Below are 17,106 nucleotides of genomic sequence, written 5' to 3'. Positions count from 1 at the left end.
AATACACTGTACTTCCTGTATACTAATGGGATTAATAAAAAAATGTTCCAATTTGCAGACTACATTAATCTGACTAGTAATAATCATACATATCTGTAATGACAAATACTTGTACATTCTTTGTTAAAAAGTAGCGTAGGTTTTTAATTACGTTAGCAAATTGCTATTTTTTTTTGTTGATATGTTTGATATTGTTAGTTTTGTAAATATTGTTAGTATTGTAATTAGTGCAGGTTGATGTAAGTACATATGTATTGTGAGCTTTGTAATTGTTAGTATTGTAAGTACATGTATAGTAAACATCATTAGCATTGTAAGTTTAGTAAGTATTGTTAGTACTGCAAATCAGATTGTTATTAGTGTAAGTAGTGTTTAGTATTGTAATCATTGTATTCTGTGGTATATAAAGCTAACAAAAATTGTTGAAAGAAATGTTACTAGCACAGCGATGACAGAAAGGTGTCATATCAGGTTTCACTGTTGTTTTACTATTGTTTTATTATCTATATTTTTGCACTTTCCATTCCATTTTGACTTGAAAATGTTCTGAAGTAACGTCAAAACGTCGTCAGATTTTTGAAAAGTACCAAATGTTTTCTCTGGCTTACTGTATTTTAAGAATGTCTTAGCATTGAAATTTGCCGTGAAATGCTATTTTGCTTAATGAAAACAAACTCATTGGCAAATGTCCAATAGTAGTGTGCAAATGAGCTCTTCAAATGCCTCATGCTGTATGAGTTGATTTAGTCATTTCTGAACTTACCTTCATCCCAATTTATAGTTGATTTGTCCAAGATAATCACATTCCTCAGTATTGCTCCGGTGACCTTTCATTTTATGGATCTACAAAGTAACTCATTTAACAAGCAGTTGCAAAAGGCTGAGACACTCTCAAGGGGGGGGGGGGGGGGGGGTGGAGGGGTAAGTAATACAATGGCGAGTGTCTATCTGAATACCCAATAACAGTGTGTCTTAACTCTTTCTGAAGTGTCTTGTAGACAGAGAGTTCTTAACCGCTTTGAACAGTGTTTGAGGCTTTAACTGATGATCTTTGAAGTAAAGCAGTCCAAACCTGCTTGCTTGCCTGATGTTTTACCTCTGGCCACATATAATGAAAAAATATATTTTTTTCCCTATCCTTCAGTTAACCTTGGTCGACAGTGATTCCAGACGACGAACAAAGTCAGCGGAGTAAACTTTGTGGATGCACAAAGTTTTATTGATGACCTTTTGACTGCGTTAATTTCACTCATTTTTGGATACTTTGTAACAAAGGACTATCGACATCAACATGCCTGGATACCAACTAGCGGATCCTGACAAGGCGAAAATTGACAATATGTACTTTTGTACTTTCTGTAAGTTGTTGTTGAGAGAGGCCATGCAGACAAGCTGTGGACACTCTTATTGCCAGTCATGCTTGGGAAATCTTGTTCAGTAAGTCTAAATTTATTTTTATACCTAAATCATTCTTAGGAAAAATGGCTTGTGTAACATTAAGCCTAAAACTCTTTCAATCCCAGCATTCACAGTTTACTCCTAAATGATTAGAGGTTATCAAGAACCATCGCAAAAACTAAACCCCTCCCAAGACTCATCGCCCTTTATATTTACTTGTAGTGCTTACCATTTGTTACTAGAACTGGCTGGCCAGACTGGTCGGTCCGAAAATGGAATGTACCAATTATTTGAAGGACTAGTGACTCATCAAATTATCCAAAACAGCATAGTCAGAGGGTACTGTACACCAATAGACCTATTCGGCTAACCCAATGTTGTACCCAATTTAGATCCCCCTGGGTTAAGATTCTTTTTTATTGCATTTGCGTGATAATGTAGCATTCACACTTAAATGATATGGAAATGCTTAGAACAAAACATTTTATGCCCGAAGGATTTGAATTGGGTGCAACATTGCGTTAGCCGAATAGGTCTATTTGGAGCAAATTATTAAAAAAAAATTAAGGTGGCGTATAAGCAGTTACTGCCATTCAAATTGTTGCATTCCATTTGCGAAATTATTGAACTAGCCGGCCAGTTCTGACAAATAGAAAGGAGGCCTAATCACATGCTGCATAAGTAGCTAATTTCTTTTGGGTCTCCTCGCCACGTTTTCTTTACATAATTAAAGTATATGTATATAATTGTATGTCTTGTGTGTATGTCATTTTGTTTGGCAAATTCTGTGATTTCACTTGTTGCTGCCATTTTTTTTAACTCTCTGTTTCCAGTTTTACATGTATTATTCAATAATGTACATGATGATATTATCCTCAGCCCCCAGTAGCGGCAATCATCACAATACAAACTATTCCATAAAAATCAGTGAATGATATTCTCCATTCAGTTCCAGAGACTTAGGTCCAGTGGTCATGGTTTGCCCGGTCGATAAACAAGAACTTCGTTTAAATGAGGTATTTTTTAAATTAAATTGTTGAGTAGATCAAATCAAAAATCTCTGCGTTCAGTATTTTTGGAAAAAGGTGGAAGGTGCGAGATGCGTTCGGGCATCACCAATACTGTATGTGACGATTGTATTCGTGCCGAACTGCGCGAAACTATAATAATGATAAAAAAATAACATAGCCTTGTTTCTAATAACAGTCTACTATATGATTTCATTCCTAAATACATAGATCTCCTGTAATGCGTTTTAAACAGTCATTAACTAAAAGTGAATTTCGTCATCTTTCCCTAGGTTTTTGCAGACAATTTACTGCGACGTGAAGTATTTGCTATCGTTGTACATTGCACGTTTATGAAAGACGGGTGTCAATGGAAAGGACAAGTCAGACACTTGGAGGTATTACGTTTACAGAGAATAAAGTAATCCTTGAAGAAGACGGAAAAGTGTATACAGCTGTTTCGACAAAGGTTGTCCAAAAAAGCGTAAAAGCGTACGCGACAATGCCGAAAAGTAGTCTGGCAAATACTCAATAAATTTCAATAAAAGCTCAGAATCCATATTGCCCGCCATCTGAAGTCTTCGCCGTACGGTCAAGGCACTATGGATTCCATGAGTTTTTATTGAAATTTATTGGGTATTTGCCAGACTACTTTCGACATTGCCGCGTACGCTTTTATGCTTTTTTCGGACAACCTTTGTCGAAACAGCTGTATACAAGTCTCTGCTTGGGTTGTAAATAGCTCTCCCAACCTCCTTTAATGCACTTCATCTCTCAAGAGCAGAAGCCACTTTCTTTGTGACAGTAATTACATCTTCAAATTTCATTTGAGCACATTGAAAATGCTGCGAAGAAGAAAGCAAAAAAAGAGTGTGCCATAAAAAGGCGTTTTTAATCATGCTTGGTACGTTTAACTTATTCATGAGAGTACGGGTGGATAATGATGGACATTCGTGGCCAGGCCCCGGTTGTTCAAAGGGCGGATAAGTCTTATCCACTGGATAAGTCGCTATCCAGCGGATAAAATTTATCCACTTGCGTCATTCCGGTTGTTCGAAGCTTGGATAGCGCTTTCCAGCCGCTATCCAGTGGATAAAGTTATCCATGTCAAGGTAGGTCGTATAACTTTTTATCCGGCGGATAAAATGTAGCGGCGAAAGCCCAGCATTGTTCGCTTATAGTCATTTTCATGGTTCTAAACTTAGGAGCAGATTTAACATAGAATTAAGAAATAATTGAAAACAATAAAGCATTATTACCATAATATCAAGGCTTTCAGTATCATTGACTTCTTGTCATCAATTTTTCCACTTAAACCATCAAAGATATTTTTACATTGCATTTAACTCTTTAACGGTACAAGGGTTCAGCATAGTTTTTAACAAGGAGAACTAAACTACACCGCTAACTATGGCATTCTTTCGCTCTCTCACTAAATTAAAAGCGCGCGCGCTAACAATCAATCTCAGTTTCGAGATAGTCTGGGTACTAGGGTATGACGTTGCCGTTTGAATAAAACGTCGTGTTCAAATAATGTCGCGAGCCCGGTTAGATCAACAAACTTTAAAACTGTTTTATCTACATTTTACATTTCCAAGTTGTTTCATCTACGAAAAGACTTAGTCCAGCCAGCTGTAATAATGCAAAATAAGAACTGTTCTTCTGCAGACGCCGGACACTCAGGTACAAAGAAATACAAGTTTATAATTTGCTGAAACTGCATAGAATGATACTTGTCAGCTCAGGTACGTAGGGCCAGCTGTGGTGCCGCAGTTTGAAACGTGTGGTAGAGAGATTCACTCTGAATTTATTACGCGGGATGCCCTGAGGGGGCATACCGTGTCTAAAAACGGGTCGATTTCTTTTTTTTTACGCGGGATGCCCTGAGGGGGTATACCGTGTCTAAAAACGGGTCGATTTCTTTTTTTTACGCGGGATGCCCTGAGGGGGCATACCGTGTCTAAAAACGAGTCGATTTCTTTTTTTTTTTTTTTTTTTTTTTTTTTCTTCCTCGTGTCCACAAATCGGTACATTAATTTATTCATTAAACTCTCCCCTCTCCTACTCGGGATGTTTTGTTCTGATTGTCTTCAACAACAGCAGGCCAATCAAAATCAATTCTTGTTGCTTATATCGCGAGGGAGGGGACCCACTCACCATTACCTGTGTGACGTCAACGCATCATTTGATTTCTTAATTAAAACTGCATTAAATTTGGCGCCATATTGTTTATAACATGTTCTGGACTCAAGTGTGCCGTTTTCAAACGGAAATTTCACCATTTTGAAGCGGTGAATCGAAAGAATAACTTCTAAGAAGCACTCGACATTTAAAACGGTGGAAATTGGTTAGTTCATGGCGAAGGAATCGTGCTTTGTTTGACAGTCTTAGACCACGACGCGAGACTGAAAAGAGGTCATTGAGAAGCTTATGTTATCGTAATGGAATTTGAAAAATTTCCGGTAAAAGTCTGAGTCGCGTAACACAAGGGAAACAACGTAACGCGATCGTCGTGACTCAAACTATTCCATTAGCAAGGATAGATTTATCAATCGGCGAAGCATACAGTTGGAATAAATGAATCAGCCCCAGCATCACGCGTAATGCCAGTGTAGCAGGCATCTTGTTTTTTTTTTTTTCTTCCACGTAGCTACAAATCGGTACATTAATTTATTCATTAAACCCTCCCCTCTCGTACTCGGGATGTATTGTTCTGATTGTCTTCAACAGAAGGAAGCCAATCAAAATCCATTCTTGTGGCTTATATCGCGAGAGAGGGGACCCACTCAGCGCTACCTGTGTGACGTCAACGCATCATTTGATATATTTATTAAAACCCGATTAAATCGTAGCGTCATATTGTTAACATGTTCTGGACTCAAGTGTGCCGTTTTCAAACGGAAATTTCACCATTTTGAAGCGGTGAATCGAAAGAATAACTTCTAAGAAGCACCCGACATTTAAAACGGTAGAAATTGGTGAGTTCCTGGCGAAGGAATCGTGCTTTGTTTGACAGTCTTAGACCACGACGCGAGACTGAAAAGAGGTCATTGAGAAGCTTACGTTATCGTAATGGAATTCCCGCAATTTCCCTTGAAACCTTGAGTAGCGTAACACAAGGCAAACACCGTAACGCGATCGTCGTGACTCAAACTATTCCATTAGCAAGGATAGTTTTATCAATCGGCGAAGCATACAGTTGGAATAAATGAATCAGCCCCAGCATCACGCGTAATGCCAGTTTAGCAGGCATCTTGTTTTTACGCGGAATGCCCTGAGGGGGCATACCGTGTCTAAAAACGGGTCGATTTCTTTTTTTTTTTTTTTTTTTTTTTTTCTTCCTCGTAGCTGCAAATCGGTACATTAATTTATTCATTAAACTCTCCCCTCTCCCACTCGGGATGTATTGTTCTGATTGTCTTCAACAACAGCAGGCCAATCAAAATCCATTCTTGTCGCTTATATCGCTAGGGAGGGGACCCACTCACCCTTACCTGTGTGACGTCAACGCATCATTTGATTTCTTCATTAAAACTGCATTAAATTGTGGCGCCATATTGTTTATAACATATTCTGGACTCAAGTGTGCCGTTTTCAAACATCAATTTCACCATTTTGAAGCGGCAAATCGAAAGAATAACTTCTAAGAAGCACCCGACATTTAAAACGGTGGAAATTGGTGAGTTCATGGCGAAGGAATCGTGCTTTGTTTGACAGTCTTAGACCACGACGCGAGACTGAAAAGAGGTCATTGAGAAGCTTACGTTATCGCAATGGAATTCCCGCAATTTCCCTTGAAACCTTGAGTAGCGTAACACAAGGCAAACACCGTAACGCGATCGTCGTGACTCAAACTATTCCATTAGCAAGGATAGTTTTATCAATCGGCGAAGCATACAGTTGGAATAAATGAATCAGCCCCAGCATCACGCGTAATGCCAGTGTAGCAGGCATCTTGTTCATAATTTTCTCCCTCGCTAAGATGTTTTCATATTTCCTTCGTGGTTTTCGATGTTTGGCATTTTTTGAACTCTCTACCGGGTCTGTTCACTGTGCCCCTGACGAGATTGACAGACCTTCTGAGCAGACGTAGCTTTATTTTGCTTTAGTCACTCTATGCTGTTTCTTTATTATTTTTTTGGTGAGCTCACTAAAATACGTGCATGAAGTTTTTAATAATTACCTAACATTAAGTAATAACTGAACAAAAGCTCGTCGTTTCTCACTCGTTCCGAAAAGATAAGCATTTTAAGTTTGAATTAAAATATCAGAAAATCGATGCATATAAACACCTATGGCTATAAACAAAAGAGCTGTCCACTCGGTCGTTCAGCTGTTCATCTCGTTTCGCGGGTTCGTTCACTCGGTGTTTCGTTCGTTCGTTTTTACCGGCGAGCGCTCGGTGGACCGTTTGTTCGTTAACTCGATCATTCGGCCATCCGTTCGCCCGTTTGGATGTTCGTTCGCTCGGGCTTCCGTTTGTTCGTTCGTTTGCGTTTCTGGTTTGTTCAGTTGTTCCTCCGCTTGCCCAGTTCTTTTTGCTATCCATGGGCATAAACATGTTATAAAGAATAAAATTAAACCATTTAAAAGCTGTATGAAAACATTACGAAGAAACCCTCAATTCAAAAAACAACCGTGTAATTGGCATTTGGTGCTGTTCTTTCGGTCGTGCGGTCATATCTAATGTCTATATGTACAGAGGACTGAAAATTAAAACTCTAATAAGAGATACACACTAATAGCCCTTTTCAAACTAATTATAACCGTGCAATTGGCTTCTTATGCTGATCTTTCGGTTATGGGGCTGGGTCGACTTTCGGTCATGTGGTTTGTTCATTTCGGCTAGTATACATGGGTTTTTTTTTGTCTGATTATTCGGTTAGTCTCTCAATGGCCCTATTGGTTTCAGCCTTATGTTCACTCCTCTTTCCGTCTGTCTGTCCCTTCCCATATAAATCCGTATGGTTCAGTTATTTTCACTAGTGCTACTAGTGACACGGTTTTTTACAAACAAATTAACTTCTTATATGGGCTTAATCCTAAAGTTTAAAAGCTATATTAAAACATATCAGAAGTTTTCCCTTCGTATTTTAATATTAAAGCTGCAATGCTATAGAGAGAGACTTCATCTCTCTCTCCTCTGATCTGGCACACAAAAATCCGGTGGATAGGCCTATCCAGTGGATAAAGTTATCCGCTCTTTGAACAACCGGGGCCTGTTATTGGCTTTCAAGTTTGAGTTGTCACAAAAATATCCAGCTAGCAAAAGTAAGGATTTCTAGATAAACAAGAAAAGTGAGGGTTGAATGTCATTTTGTACTGCTGGATATAGGGGTGGCTATGCAATAAGATACCATCTGTTGAGGTTGAGGAAGGGGATGTAGGCAGAGACCACCATCTATAGACAGGTAGTGTAGTAATGTTGTTCACTTCCCTAATAATTAGGGAATTATTGTACTAATGTAGCTTTTAAAGTGAGCCAAAAGGGAAATAATATAATTCGCGTCATTTGTTTCGTTAAATAGTCTTGAGTATGTTAACCAGCCTACAGACTCCAAAGTGGGCCGGCAAAAACCAGAAGTATGAAAGCATTGGACTCAAGGTGGTTGATAATTTGGTTGCAATATTAAAGAAATAAAAAACGCGCCGAGTGCATTGTTGAGTTATATAAGCACGCGGGAATTTTTAAGAACACGAGAGAAGTGCAGAGAGGCACGAGCCGTAGGCGAGTGCCTCTCTGCACTTCTCGAGTGTTCTTAAAAATTCCCAAGTGCTTATATAACTCAACAATGCACGAGGAACAAGTTTTTTTATTTCTTTTATAAAATATAAACAATCGCAACTCCTCAGACAAGTGCAAATTTTAATGAATCAACATCAAGTTTCTCCTTAGGCGAGATAACGTGTAATTTAATAGCGCGCGCTCTTGCCGATCACGACAGGGCACGCGACAGCGCGCGCAATCAAGTAAAAAGTCAAACTGTTTTAGTTTTTCGTCTCGTCGTAAACAAGTTCAAGAAGTTAACTACAAGTCAAGTTTAAGTTTTAAGGTGTTGAGAGACACGTTCAAGTTAATTAAAAGTCTGGAAACATCGGTACAAGAGACTGTTCTTTGCGAATCGCTGGAGTGACAGCGCATTCTGTCTCTGAATTTCTCAGATTTTTCACAGGCAAAAAATCTGACGTGTGCTCCGTGCATATGTACAATTATAATGCACGCACCATACGTATGCTTCGTGCTTTGTGGAGTTATACAGAACTCAGTTTGACCAATCACAGTGCTTGCTTGACCCTGGCTATTTTATAATAAGATTTAATTTTGTCGCTTTACAGGACCACACTAGCAGCTGTGAATACCTGAAAGTTCCTTGTGTACATCCTGAGTGCGGGATGATGGTGAAAAAGACTCTACTCCCTGAGCACTTGGAAAATAAATACTTGTATTGGCTGGTAGAGTGTGAACTTTGTCATGCTCAGATACTCTTCAACAGAATGACGGTACAGTAGATCTCGACTTTTATTTGGCGATGTAGCTTAATGAAGGTGGCTTAATTTAAAACACGCTTTAGGATGAAATTGTTGTTACTTTTGTTCTTCTTTAAAATTTTATTTTGGTGTACATTTTTAAATTGTTTTATTCTTTTTGATAAATAATCCTTGAAAAAAGACAAGTGTAGTTCAAACTTTGTGTTTGCTATACTGTCACTTGTAGTGGTTGTAAGTAGGTTGGAACTTATCGGCAAAGGGTAAAAAATGGGAATAATTATAAAAGGTGAAAACTCTCGCACTTTTCTCTTCTCGTCTCTTCATGTCATTTCTATTGCAAGACCTTTCTCGCAAGCTTTCTCCTATTCTCTGAAATAACATTTATTCCACCAACAGATTCATGCTTTAGCAATAGCTTCTCAGTCTAGAGAGTTGGGCCTTGTCACTTTCCAGTTGAATCACTTGTGCCAAAAATTGTGTTATGTCGACCATAACAGAGAAGCTGAGACCTTCTTGTCGGCTCAAACTTCAACAGCGGCTACGTGTTTCTCTGATGGATCCCCCGTGTGAATCAGTTATATCCTATTGAGTGGCATTCAAAACAGCGTATCACGATTGCACAAGAACACGAGTGCCGAATAGAAACCCTCTTTTAAGCTACCAAGAACCCTTCTTGAGTGCTGTGATCGTAACTTCTCAGTGATGCTGGTTAACTCATTATAACTTAATTGTGTGTGGCAAATAAACTAAATAAAAAAATTAAAATAAAAATTTAGTTGAGTACCAGACTGAGGGGTGGTAGGCCCAGGTTCAATTCCCGGCCAGACCAATACTCAGGGTCTTTAAATGACTGAGGAAAAACGTGCCTTTGCTCTAAGATCTGCAAATGGTTAGAATTTCTAATCTTCTTGGATAAGGGCGAAAAACCGTAGGCCCCCTCTCACAATACATTCACCTTATCAGACTCTGTAGACGTAAGAGAACCACTAGGGATGTAACAAATCTCTGGCAGTGACCACCCCTAGAGTTTATCTCAAATTTACATTTACGTTAGGGGGCATTTATAACTCATCACTTCATTAATTAAAAAATTTATTTCTGGCACAGTCTGACATGGTCGCACTTCTATCACACCATCCCGTATTACTATTATTGTTGCTTCTATCTATTTACAATCTATTCCCCGCCTAGACTCAAATAAGTGTATTATTATTATTATTTTTTTTTGATGGACAAAATGTAAGTTATTTTAGTATTGTAAGTATAATAAGTATTGTTAACGATGTAGATATAGTTATTGTGTTAAGTATTGTGAGTATTGTAAGAAATGTTAGTAGCGTTCAGTATTGTAAATGTGCAGTCATGTAAGGCAAATAAAAATTGTTATCAATTAAAAAAAAAATCACTTCATTAATTGCAAACTGCACCACAAGCAGTCTGGCAAAGACCTCCACACAGCGTTGTAAATTATCACTGAAAAGCCCGACGGGAGCACCAGTCCACAGCAAGATATTTCATGTTTGATGCTTGTTTTTGACGATTTCTTGGCTTTAAACGCAATCGCTTCCGACAAGACTGAAAGCACAAAACACTATTTTTCCAAAAAAAAGAGCAAAAGCTGTCTTTAAGGCAAAAAGCAAAAATCTCAAAAACTGTCTACGCCACTCTCCACGCCATCTTGCACGTGGAACGCGCGACTTAAATTATAAATTAATGCCCAGTCCTTGCACGGTGCAGGGCTAAGTGCGCACATGGCTAAAACGTAAAATACAACAATAAAGAATAGAAAAATAGAAATGTCAATGTCAGCAAAAAACAAGAACGAATTGTCCAAAACAATGCTGATGTGACTTGATACCATAGGGATACTCCATCTCGACAGACCCTGATTGGCTACATTTTTACCAAGAAGGTCTTAGCAGCAGATATTTGCATGCAGTAAATTGCAGTTATTTAGACAGGACAACCAAACAGAATGGCTGGTGTGGTCGTCAAAGTGAACATTTTATTCCACAAGCCAGCTTGCTTTCGAGCTTTTATCCTCCACCCTAAATTAAGTTTTACATATCTACCAGAATTATGCTAATGATTATTGTTTTGATTTTCTTGTAGCTTCATCAAGAGAATGAATGCCCAGCATATCCAGTTGTGTGTGACAAATGCAGTAAAGAGGGAATTCCTCGTGGAAAGGTAAGAGTGGGTGTATTCCCAGAGAGAATTTGTGACAGAGATGATGCAGTTTGTTATGAGCCCCTCATTTGTTCCTCTTACACATAGTTTCCTTACACTAACACTTTTCTTTTGTGAACTCACTCCAGAAATGAGATGCCATGTTATAGGTCATGCGTGACATAGGGCGCTGTCCTTTTGTCCCCCAGAATTGGCTGAACATACCTATCAGTCACTTTTAAGGCAGCAGATTTCCATAAGATCATTCTAAAAATTGTTGCTTTATTTTGAAGAAATCCAAAGGACAAGCATATAACCAGTCCTTCAAATTTGTACATTCCCTTTGTGGACTGCCTGGTCTGGTCGGCCGACCTTATGAAAAATGAAAGCACCCTTTATTCACGTATGAGCACGCGAAAAGGAACTTAGGTTCGTGTCAGGAAAGAGATACGAACGGTCAACACACGCCTCCATTCAGAGGATTGTGGAAAATTCTGGTTCCTGAAGAGTGGTAAAGTGAATGTAGACAAAAATACCACTTTTTGTACTTTTATAGCTGGTGGATCATCAGAACCCTATTATTGGAGACTGCGAGGGAGTACAGGGTCCTTGTCCATTCTCACAGATTGGCTGTTCCAAAAAACAGGTAAGTTTGAAACGGAGTAAGTTTGCAAATTAAAGGTTTAGCTTTAGAGCTGATGTTGGCAGGTACAATGCTGTTTTCAGTTTACCTTGCAAAAAGTTGTTTATAAAGGAAGTTTTGAAACTTCTCCATATTCTATGTGAAGTGGTATCCAATATGTCTCTCTTTGGATCCGATTACCATTGATCCTCTGAGTTCTGCTACCCGACTTTGTATCTAATGGGCAGAGGTCCCGTAAGGTCCCATATCGAAAAAACAAACTGAAGGATAATTGTCCAAAATTCCAATAACAAGCCTTAGAGAAAGAAAGGATGAACACTGACCAGGATCCGAATTTTTTTTCCTTAATCAGATGCGATTAAACGCGGAGGCAATGAGGAATCAGCAAGAAAAATTTCGAGAACACAGTGAGAGGATCACCTCCTTAGAGAGAAAACTGGCCTCTATGAATATATCGGATGCAACACCATCCAGCCAACGTCTTCCTGATACGGAAGGTAACTTACCGAATACCGATATTACCAGAAGACTGACGAACCTTGAGAACAAAGATGCGGACTTCGAAAAGCTCTTGGTGGAGACTAACCGCATAATAGAACAGGCAAAACGAGACGCGGCTACCGTCAGGCGGCAAGTTGATGCTTTACAAGAAACCATCAGGAGATTGGAGCGAAGGATCGATTCTATTGAACATACACTGGCTCTTAGAAATGTTACCCTAGCTGATTTAGAGGAGTACGTTAGACAACAGGAGTTTTCAAGCTATGACGGTCAGTTAATATGGAAGATCACTGAATATGCACGAAGACGAAACGAAGCCGTCAGTGGTCAGCAGGTGTCTTTCTACAGTCCGTGCTTCTTTACTAGTCGCTATGGCTACAAGATGTGTGCACGGATTTATCTGAACGGAGATGCCATGGGGCAAGGAACACACATTTCAGTGTTCTTTGTTGTCATGCGTGGACAGTACGATGCATTACTCCGCTGGCCATTCAGACAGAAGGTCACATTCATGTTGATGGATCAGGATAATGTGGAACACGTGATCGACGCCTTCAGCTCATCCTTCCAGAGGCCGCGAAGTGAGATAAATATCGCCAGTGGGTTCCCCATGTTCTGCTCCTTGACTGAATTGAATAACCACGCTTATGTGCGACATGACACCATGTTTCTGAGGATAATTGTGGATACCGTGGATACCATTGAGAACCGGGTATGTTTGTATTGCTCAATCTACTGTACCTCACACGTGTCTAATACTGTTTAATGCAGGGATCACTTTGAATGAATAAACTCAACACAAAGCGTAAGTGAACAATAAGCATAATTACAAATAGGCTAGCCTGTGAGCAAGCTCTCTATTAGAGTCAGCCGCGAGAGGATTATTGCTATATCCTTTCACACCTGACCTAATAGAGAGCTTGCTCGCAGGCTACAAAGAAGAGAAATTATCAGGCAGGCACTTAAAATGGATTGGTATAACCATTAACATGAAATAAATGAATAATAAAGCTTGCATCTTTCTATCACATCGTTGGACAAAATATTTTTTGTTTAAAACAAATTGCGTTCAGTTACAAATTCGTGTATAGATGTTTTAAGCTTGTGCATACTCCAACAGAAATCGGTGCACAAGTTGTAACTTGTAAGTTGACCCATGCTAACTGATCAGGCCGATAAATCGTTATGTGTAAATTACCATTACTGGCGTTTGAGATTATTTGGAAGGTGCCATTTCGTCTTTCCCTTGACCATCCTAGAATGGTTAGAGCTGCAAGGGGTACAGGACTGTAGCAGGCACAACTCCAAGGGACACAAGGGTATGCAAGCTTGTCTTTACTTTCCCTCTATTAAATAGGCCGGTGTCGTTTTGCTTTTAAATTCCCATGTAGGGTAATCCACAAGCACGGGAACTGAGGCGATTGGAAGAATTGATTGCCTTCAGACATGCGCAGTTAGAAGAAAAGGTAATTATGATTTATATGTGCATCATTTTACGCCATTATGAATATTTCAAAAGAGCAAAAAAAAAAAAAATAAAAAATAAACAAACAAAAACAATAACTAAAATAAAATTATTCCGCCGTAAGTAAGCCTTGAAAAAATGTCTAAAGGAACGAAAAAGTTAATGGCAACAAATACATCACAGAACTCTACCTTAGAAGTGTCTTATGTTACAATTCTTCTGCTAAAATATTTTTCCAGTACTGTTGATATTTTAGCTTATTCCGCAAATGTACCTTTAATTAAAATAATAACACCAAAAACAGCAGGAAAAAAAGGCAACAATAAAGTGTCGAGAATGCTGCCTTCGTCAGTGCATAATATGTGAGAAAGACAGTAAGTTATTACTTGGGTTCGCGAGTTTAAAAATGTGTTCAAGGAATTCTGAATTTCCATACACAGATGACATTACAAATAGCACGCCAGTTTCTGTTGACAATCACTGTTTCGAAACCCTTGGGGAATCGTACCACTATAGGGGACTCTGCGTTTCAGGTAGAAAAGGGAGGTGGTTTCTAAGGAGACTGAGGTGCTTTGTCGGTGGGGAGTGGAAACAAATGTTTGGTTTTATCAGCTGAGTTGATAAGGTAATTTGGCCACTGTAAAGAAATTCAAGAGCTGATGTTTCGAGAACTAGCCTTTTGTCTGTTAATTTTGTGTGGGTATGTTTTCGGAACGGTTTATATTCAAAATTTAAGTGATTTTATTTTTAAATGTAGTCTAAAGTACACATTGTTTGTAGAGGGTTGTAAGAACAGTTGTTGTTTTAATCTTGTTCAAACGTCAGAGTTTTTCAAATTTCTGTTTTTTTCTGTGTACTTTAGAGGTTGATGGATAAGGAATATCTCGAAGCTGAGATTCAACGGATACCTGACGATCGGAGAATGGAATGTGTGCTGATCAGGAATGAAATTGACATCTTGCGTGGCCAAATGTTGGAGCAAAGGAGGTGTTCACAAGGAAGAGGTCCTCAGGGAGGTCAGGAGGAAGGACAAGAGGAAGGACAGGAGGAAGGAGAAGAGGAAGGAGAAGAGGAAGGAGAAGAGGAAGGACAAGAGGAAGGACAGGAGGAAGGACAAGAGGAAGGACAGGAGGAAGGACAAGAGGAAGGACAGGAGGAAGGACAAGAGGAAGGACAGGAGGAAGGAGAAGAGGAAGGCCAGTGGTGGGTCGCTTGACATACCAAAACACTGCAGTGCTTTCTCATCCGTACGTTAAGCGATGCAAAAGGGATGGAGAGTGCACTTGCTGTTATAACTGCTATAAGTAGTTTAGCTTAAGTAATTGAAGAAACTCCTCAGACGACTTTGTTTCCAGGGGCCCGTTTCTCGAAAGTTCCGGTAACTTACCGGGGCCGATAAGTATACTTTTAAAAGTTTTTACGCCGATTACACAGTGATTACAGACATGGTACTTGGCCACTGTTTTCATAGAATTATAACATTTTAAAATTTAGTATTCAAAGCTAACAAAAATTGACTTCTGTTAAGAAACATTTATCACCAAAGACACTTATCGGGCCCGGTAAGTTACCGGGACTTTTGAGAAACGGGCCCCTGGGCCCATATGTTCAAAGCCCGATAAAACTAATCCTGGGTTAACGGGAACTTTGATTGAAGTTTAATTACGAATAAATAAAGCGTTTTCTAAAAGAATTTTGTCCCTCAGCTTTGGCGTGGACTGTTCTTTACCATTAGGCTGAAATTAGCTTTTAGAAACATTTTTAACGAGTGAGCGAAAAATCTGGGTTAACTTTAAATCGTGGATTAGCGTTAATCGGCTTTCGAACAACCATGCCCAGGTGTTTTGACCAACTTTCATACCGCTCTATAGTGTACCTCAAAGAGTACTTTAGGGGTAAGTTGGGATCAAATAGAGACGTAGGGAAAGTGAATTAACTGCATATCAGCCTGTAAATTGCTTTAAGGATAGATTCTCGGGTTTCCTATGGGTGGTGCCTACTTATACAGGGATATTTTTGTGGGGTTGAACACTATGCGGAGAAAGTAGAACTTTTGCAAGTGCTCTTGGCATCCAAAAAAAAAAGATTAGGGGTAACTATGCATTTTTAAGAGATAACAAAGCTTGAGTTTGGAAAAAAACGCCATATATTGCTTTGTTTTTTACTGCTTTTTTTAATAATTGCTGCTTAATTATTCCTAAAAAATGCCCCACATAGTCAAAAACTGTGCAAAAATACTTCTGTATTAGGACGCACCGTCCTTAAAATTTCCTGAATTTGCAACACCTTTATTTCTGAGTGTTTTTCTATCGAATGTTACCCTGCGAGCAGAGGCCCTTCGATCTTCCTAGTTAGGAAGATCGAAGGGCCTCTGCTCGCAGGGTAATCCGATTACCGGAAATTCGAGTCATCGATCATATTTCATCCAGAACAGTATTTAAAGATGGTGGACGAAAATTACAGAGGTTTGTATGGGAGAAAAATCAAATTTCGATATAACTGAATAATAAGCAAAGATAATCATTGCCCACTACTCCTAAATGAAAGCGAACTTCTTTAGGCTTCAAAAAATGTTTTTGGCTGGATCGTTTTCGAAATAAAAGTTCGGACAAATTAAGAGACAAATTTTACCCTAAAAAAGACCCCAAATGTCTCATATCTTCTCAAATGTCTTGAAATATTACTCACCAAAACCTCTACTTTGGAGCTCAAGTCTTTCTTGAGCTCATCTTCCACCACTCTCGACATCTGGCGGGCGGCGGGCGAATGTTGAAAGTACCTTGTTTTTGTTTTTAACTAGGGAATACCCCGCCACTCCAAAAGTGACCCTGAAAGGAGTGGATACGCTGCGTATCCCCCAGAATACTATAGGGTCTACGTGGCTACGCAGCTAGGTGGCTACACGGCTACGTGGCTATGCGGCTACGTGGCTACGCGGCTAGGTGGTCTCACACAAAGAACAAGTCATAGTCATACAGTCATGCACTTCTAATTTTTGACGGTTTTCCTTGTGGGGAGGGGTTGCTATTGACCACTTTGTATCTGCTTAGCCACGTAGCCACTCTTTTCAGGATTACTAGCTTTTGGGGTGGCGGGGTATTCCCTAGTTAAGCCTTGTTTTAACACAAATTCTTTTAAAAACAGAACACCACAAAATTGTCAAAAGAATCTTTGCTTGTAAGTTTTCAAAAGGAGAATAACAGAACTTTGTAAACAGCGAAGGAATAGTCACTTACAAGCGTAAAAGTAATTGTGCAATTTTTTCCCGTGGGATTTTCAAGACTCGTACTCTTCAATCAAACTCCCGCCATCTTGGCTCTCCCCAGGTTGCTCTTGCCTTTAGAAACTAAGACGGTGGGAGTTCGATCAAAGCCTATGAGTCTCAAAAATCCCACGCAAAAATAGGGGACTGTGAACAGTCAGTTTGGCTTGCT

The 17,106-nt window shown here is 39.3% G+C and overlaps 1 protein-coding gene across 1 annotated transcript; it reads left to right on the top strand.

The window, feature by feature from the left end:
* Positions 1–938: 938 nt before the first annotated feature.
* Positions 939–15,963, top strand: LOC146459370 (TNF receptor-associated factor 2-like). The gene is made up of 9 exons (XM_085089610.1): positions 939–1,437; positions 2,348–2,414; positions 2,699–2,803; positions 8,742–8,906; positions 11,007–11,084; positions 11,620–11,709; positions 12,059–12,919; positions 13,599–13,673; positions 14,535–15,963. Exons 1-9 carry the CDS (start codon positions 1,292–1,294, stop codon positions 14,886–14,888), a joined length of 1,941 nt encoding a protein of 646 aa, XP_084945736.1. The 5' UTR covers positions 939–1,291; the 3' UTR covers positions 14,889–15,963.
* Positions 15,964–17,106: the final 1,143 nt, after the last annotated feature.

The sequence above is a fragment of the Pavona decussata genome, unplaced genomic scaffold (assembly GCF_977016875.1).
Source record: "Pavona decussata unplaced genomic scaffold, jaPavDecu1.1 SCAFFOLD_219, whole genome shotgun sequence".
In the NCBI taxonomy this organism is placed as follows: Eukaryota; Metazoa; Cnidaria; class Anthozoa; order Scleractinia; family Agariciidae; genus Pavona; species Pavona decussata.
Note: the sequence above shows the minus strand (reverse complement) of the source record. Positions and strands in the feature narration are given on the sequence as shown.

Excerpts from the sequence above, each read along its gene's own strand:
- LOC146459370 (XM_085089610.1), top strand. The coding sequence starts at position 1,292 with ATGCCTGGATACCAACTAGCGGATCCTGACAAGGCGAAAATTGACAAT. Across the intron at positions 2,804-8,741 it reads GACAAGTCAGACACTTGGAG|GACCACACTAGCAGCTGTGA; the intron begins GTATTACGTTTA and ends GTCGCTTTACAG. Across the intron at positions 11,710-12,058 it reads TTGGCTGTTCCAAAAAACAG|ATGCGATTAAACGCGGAGGC; the intron begins GTAAGTTTGAAA and ends TTCCTTAATCAG.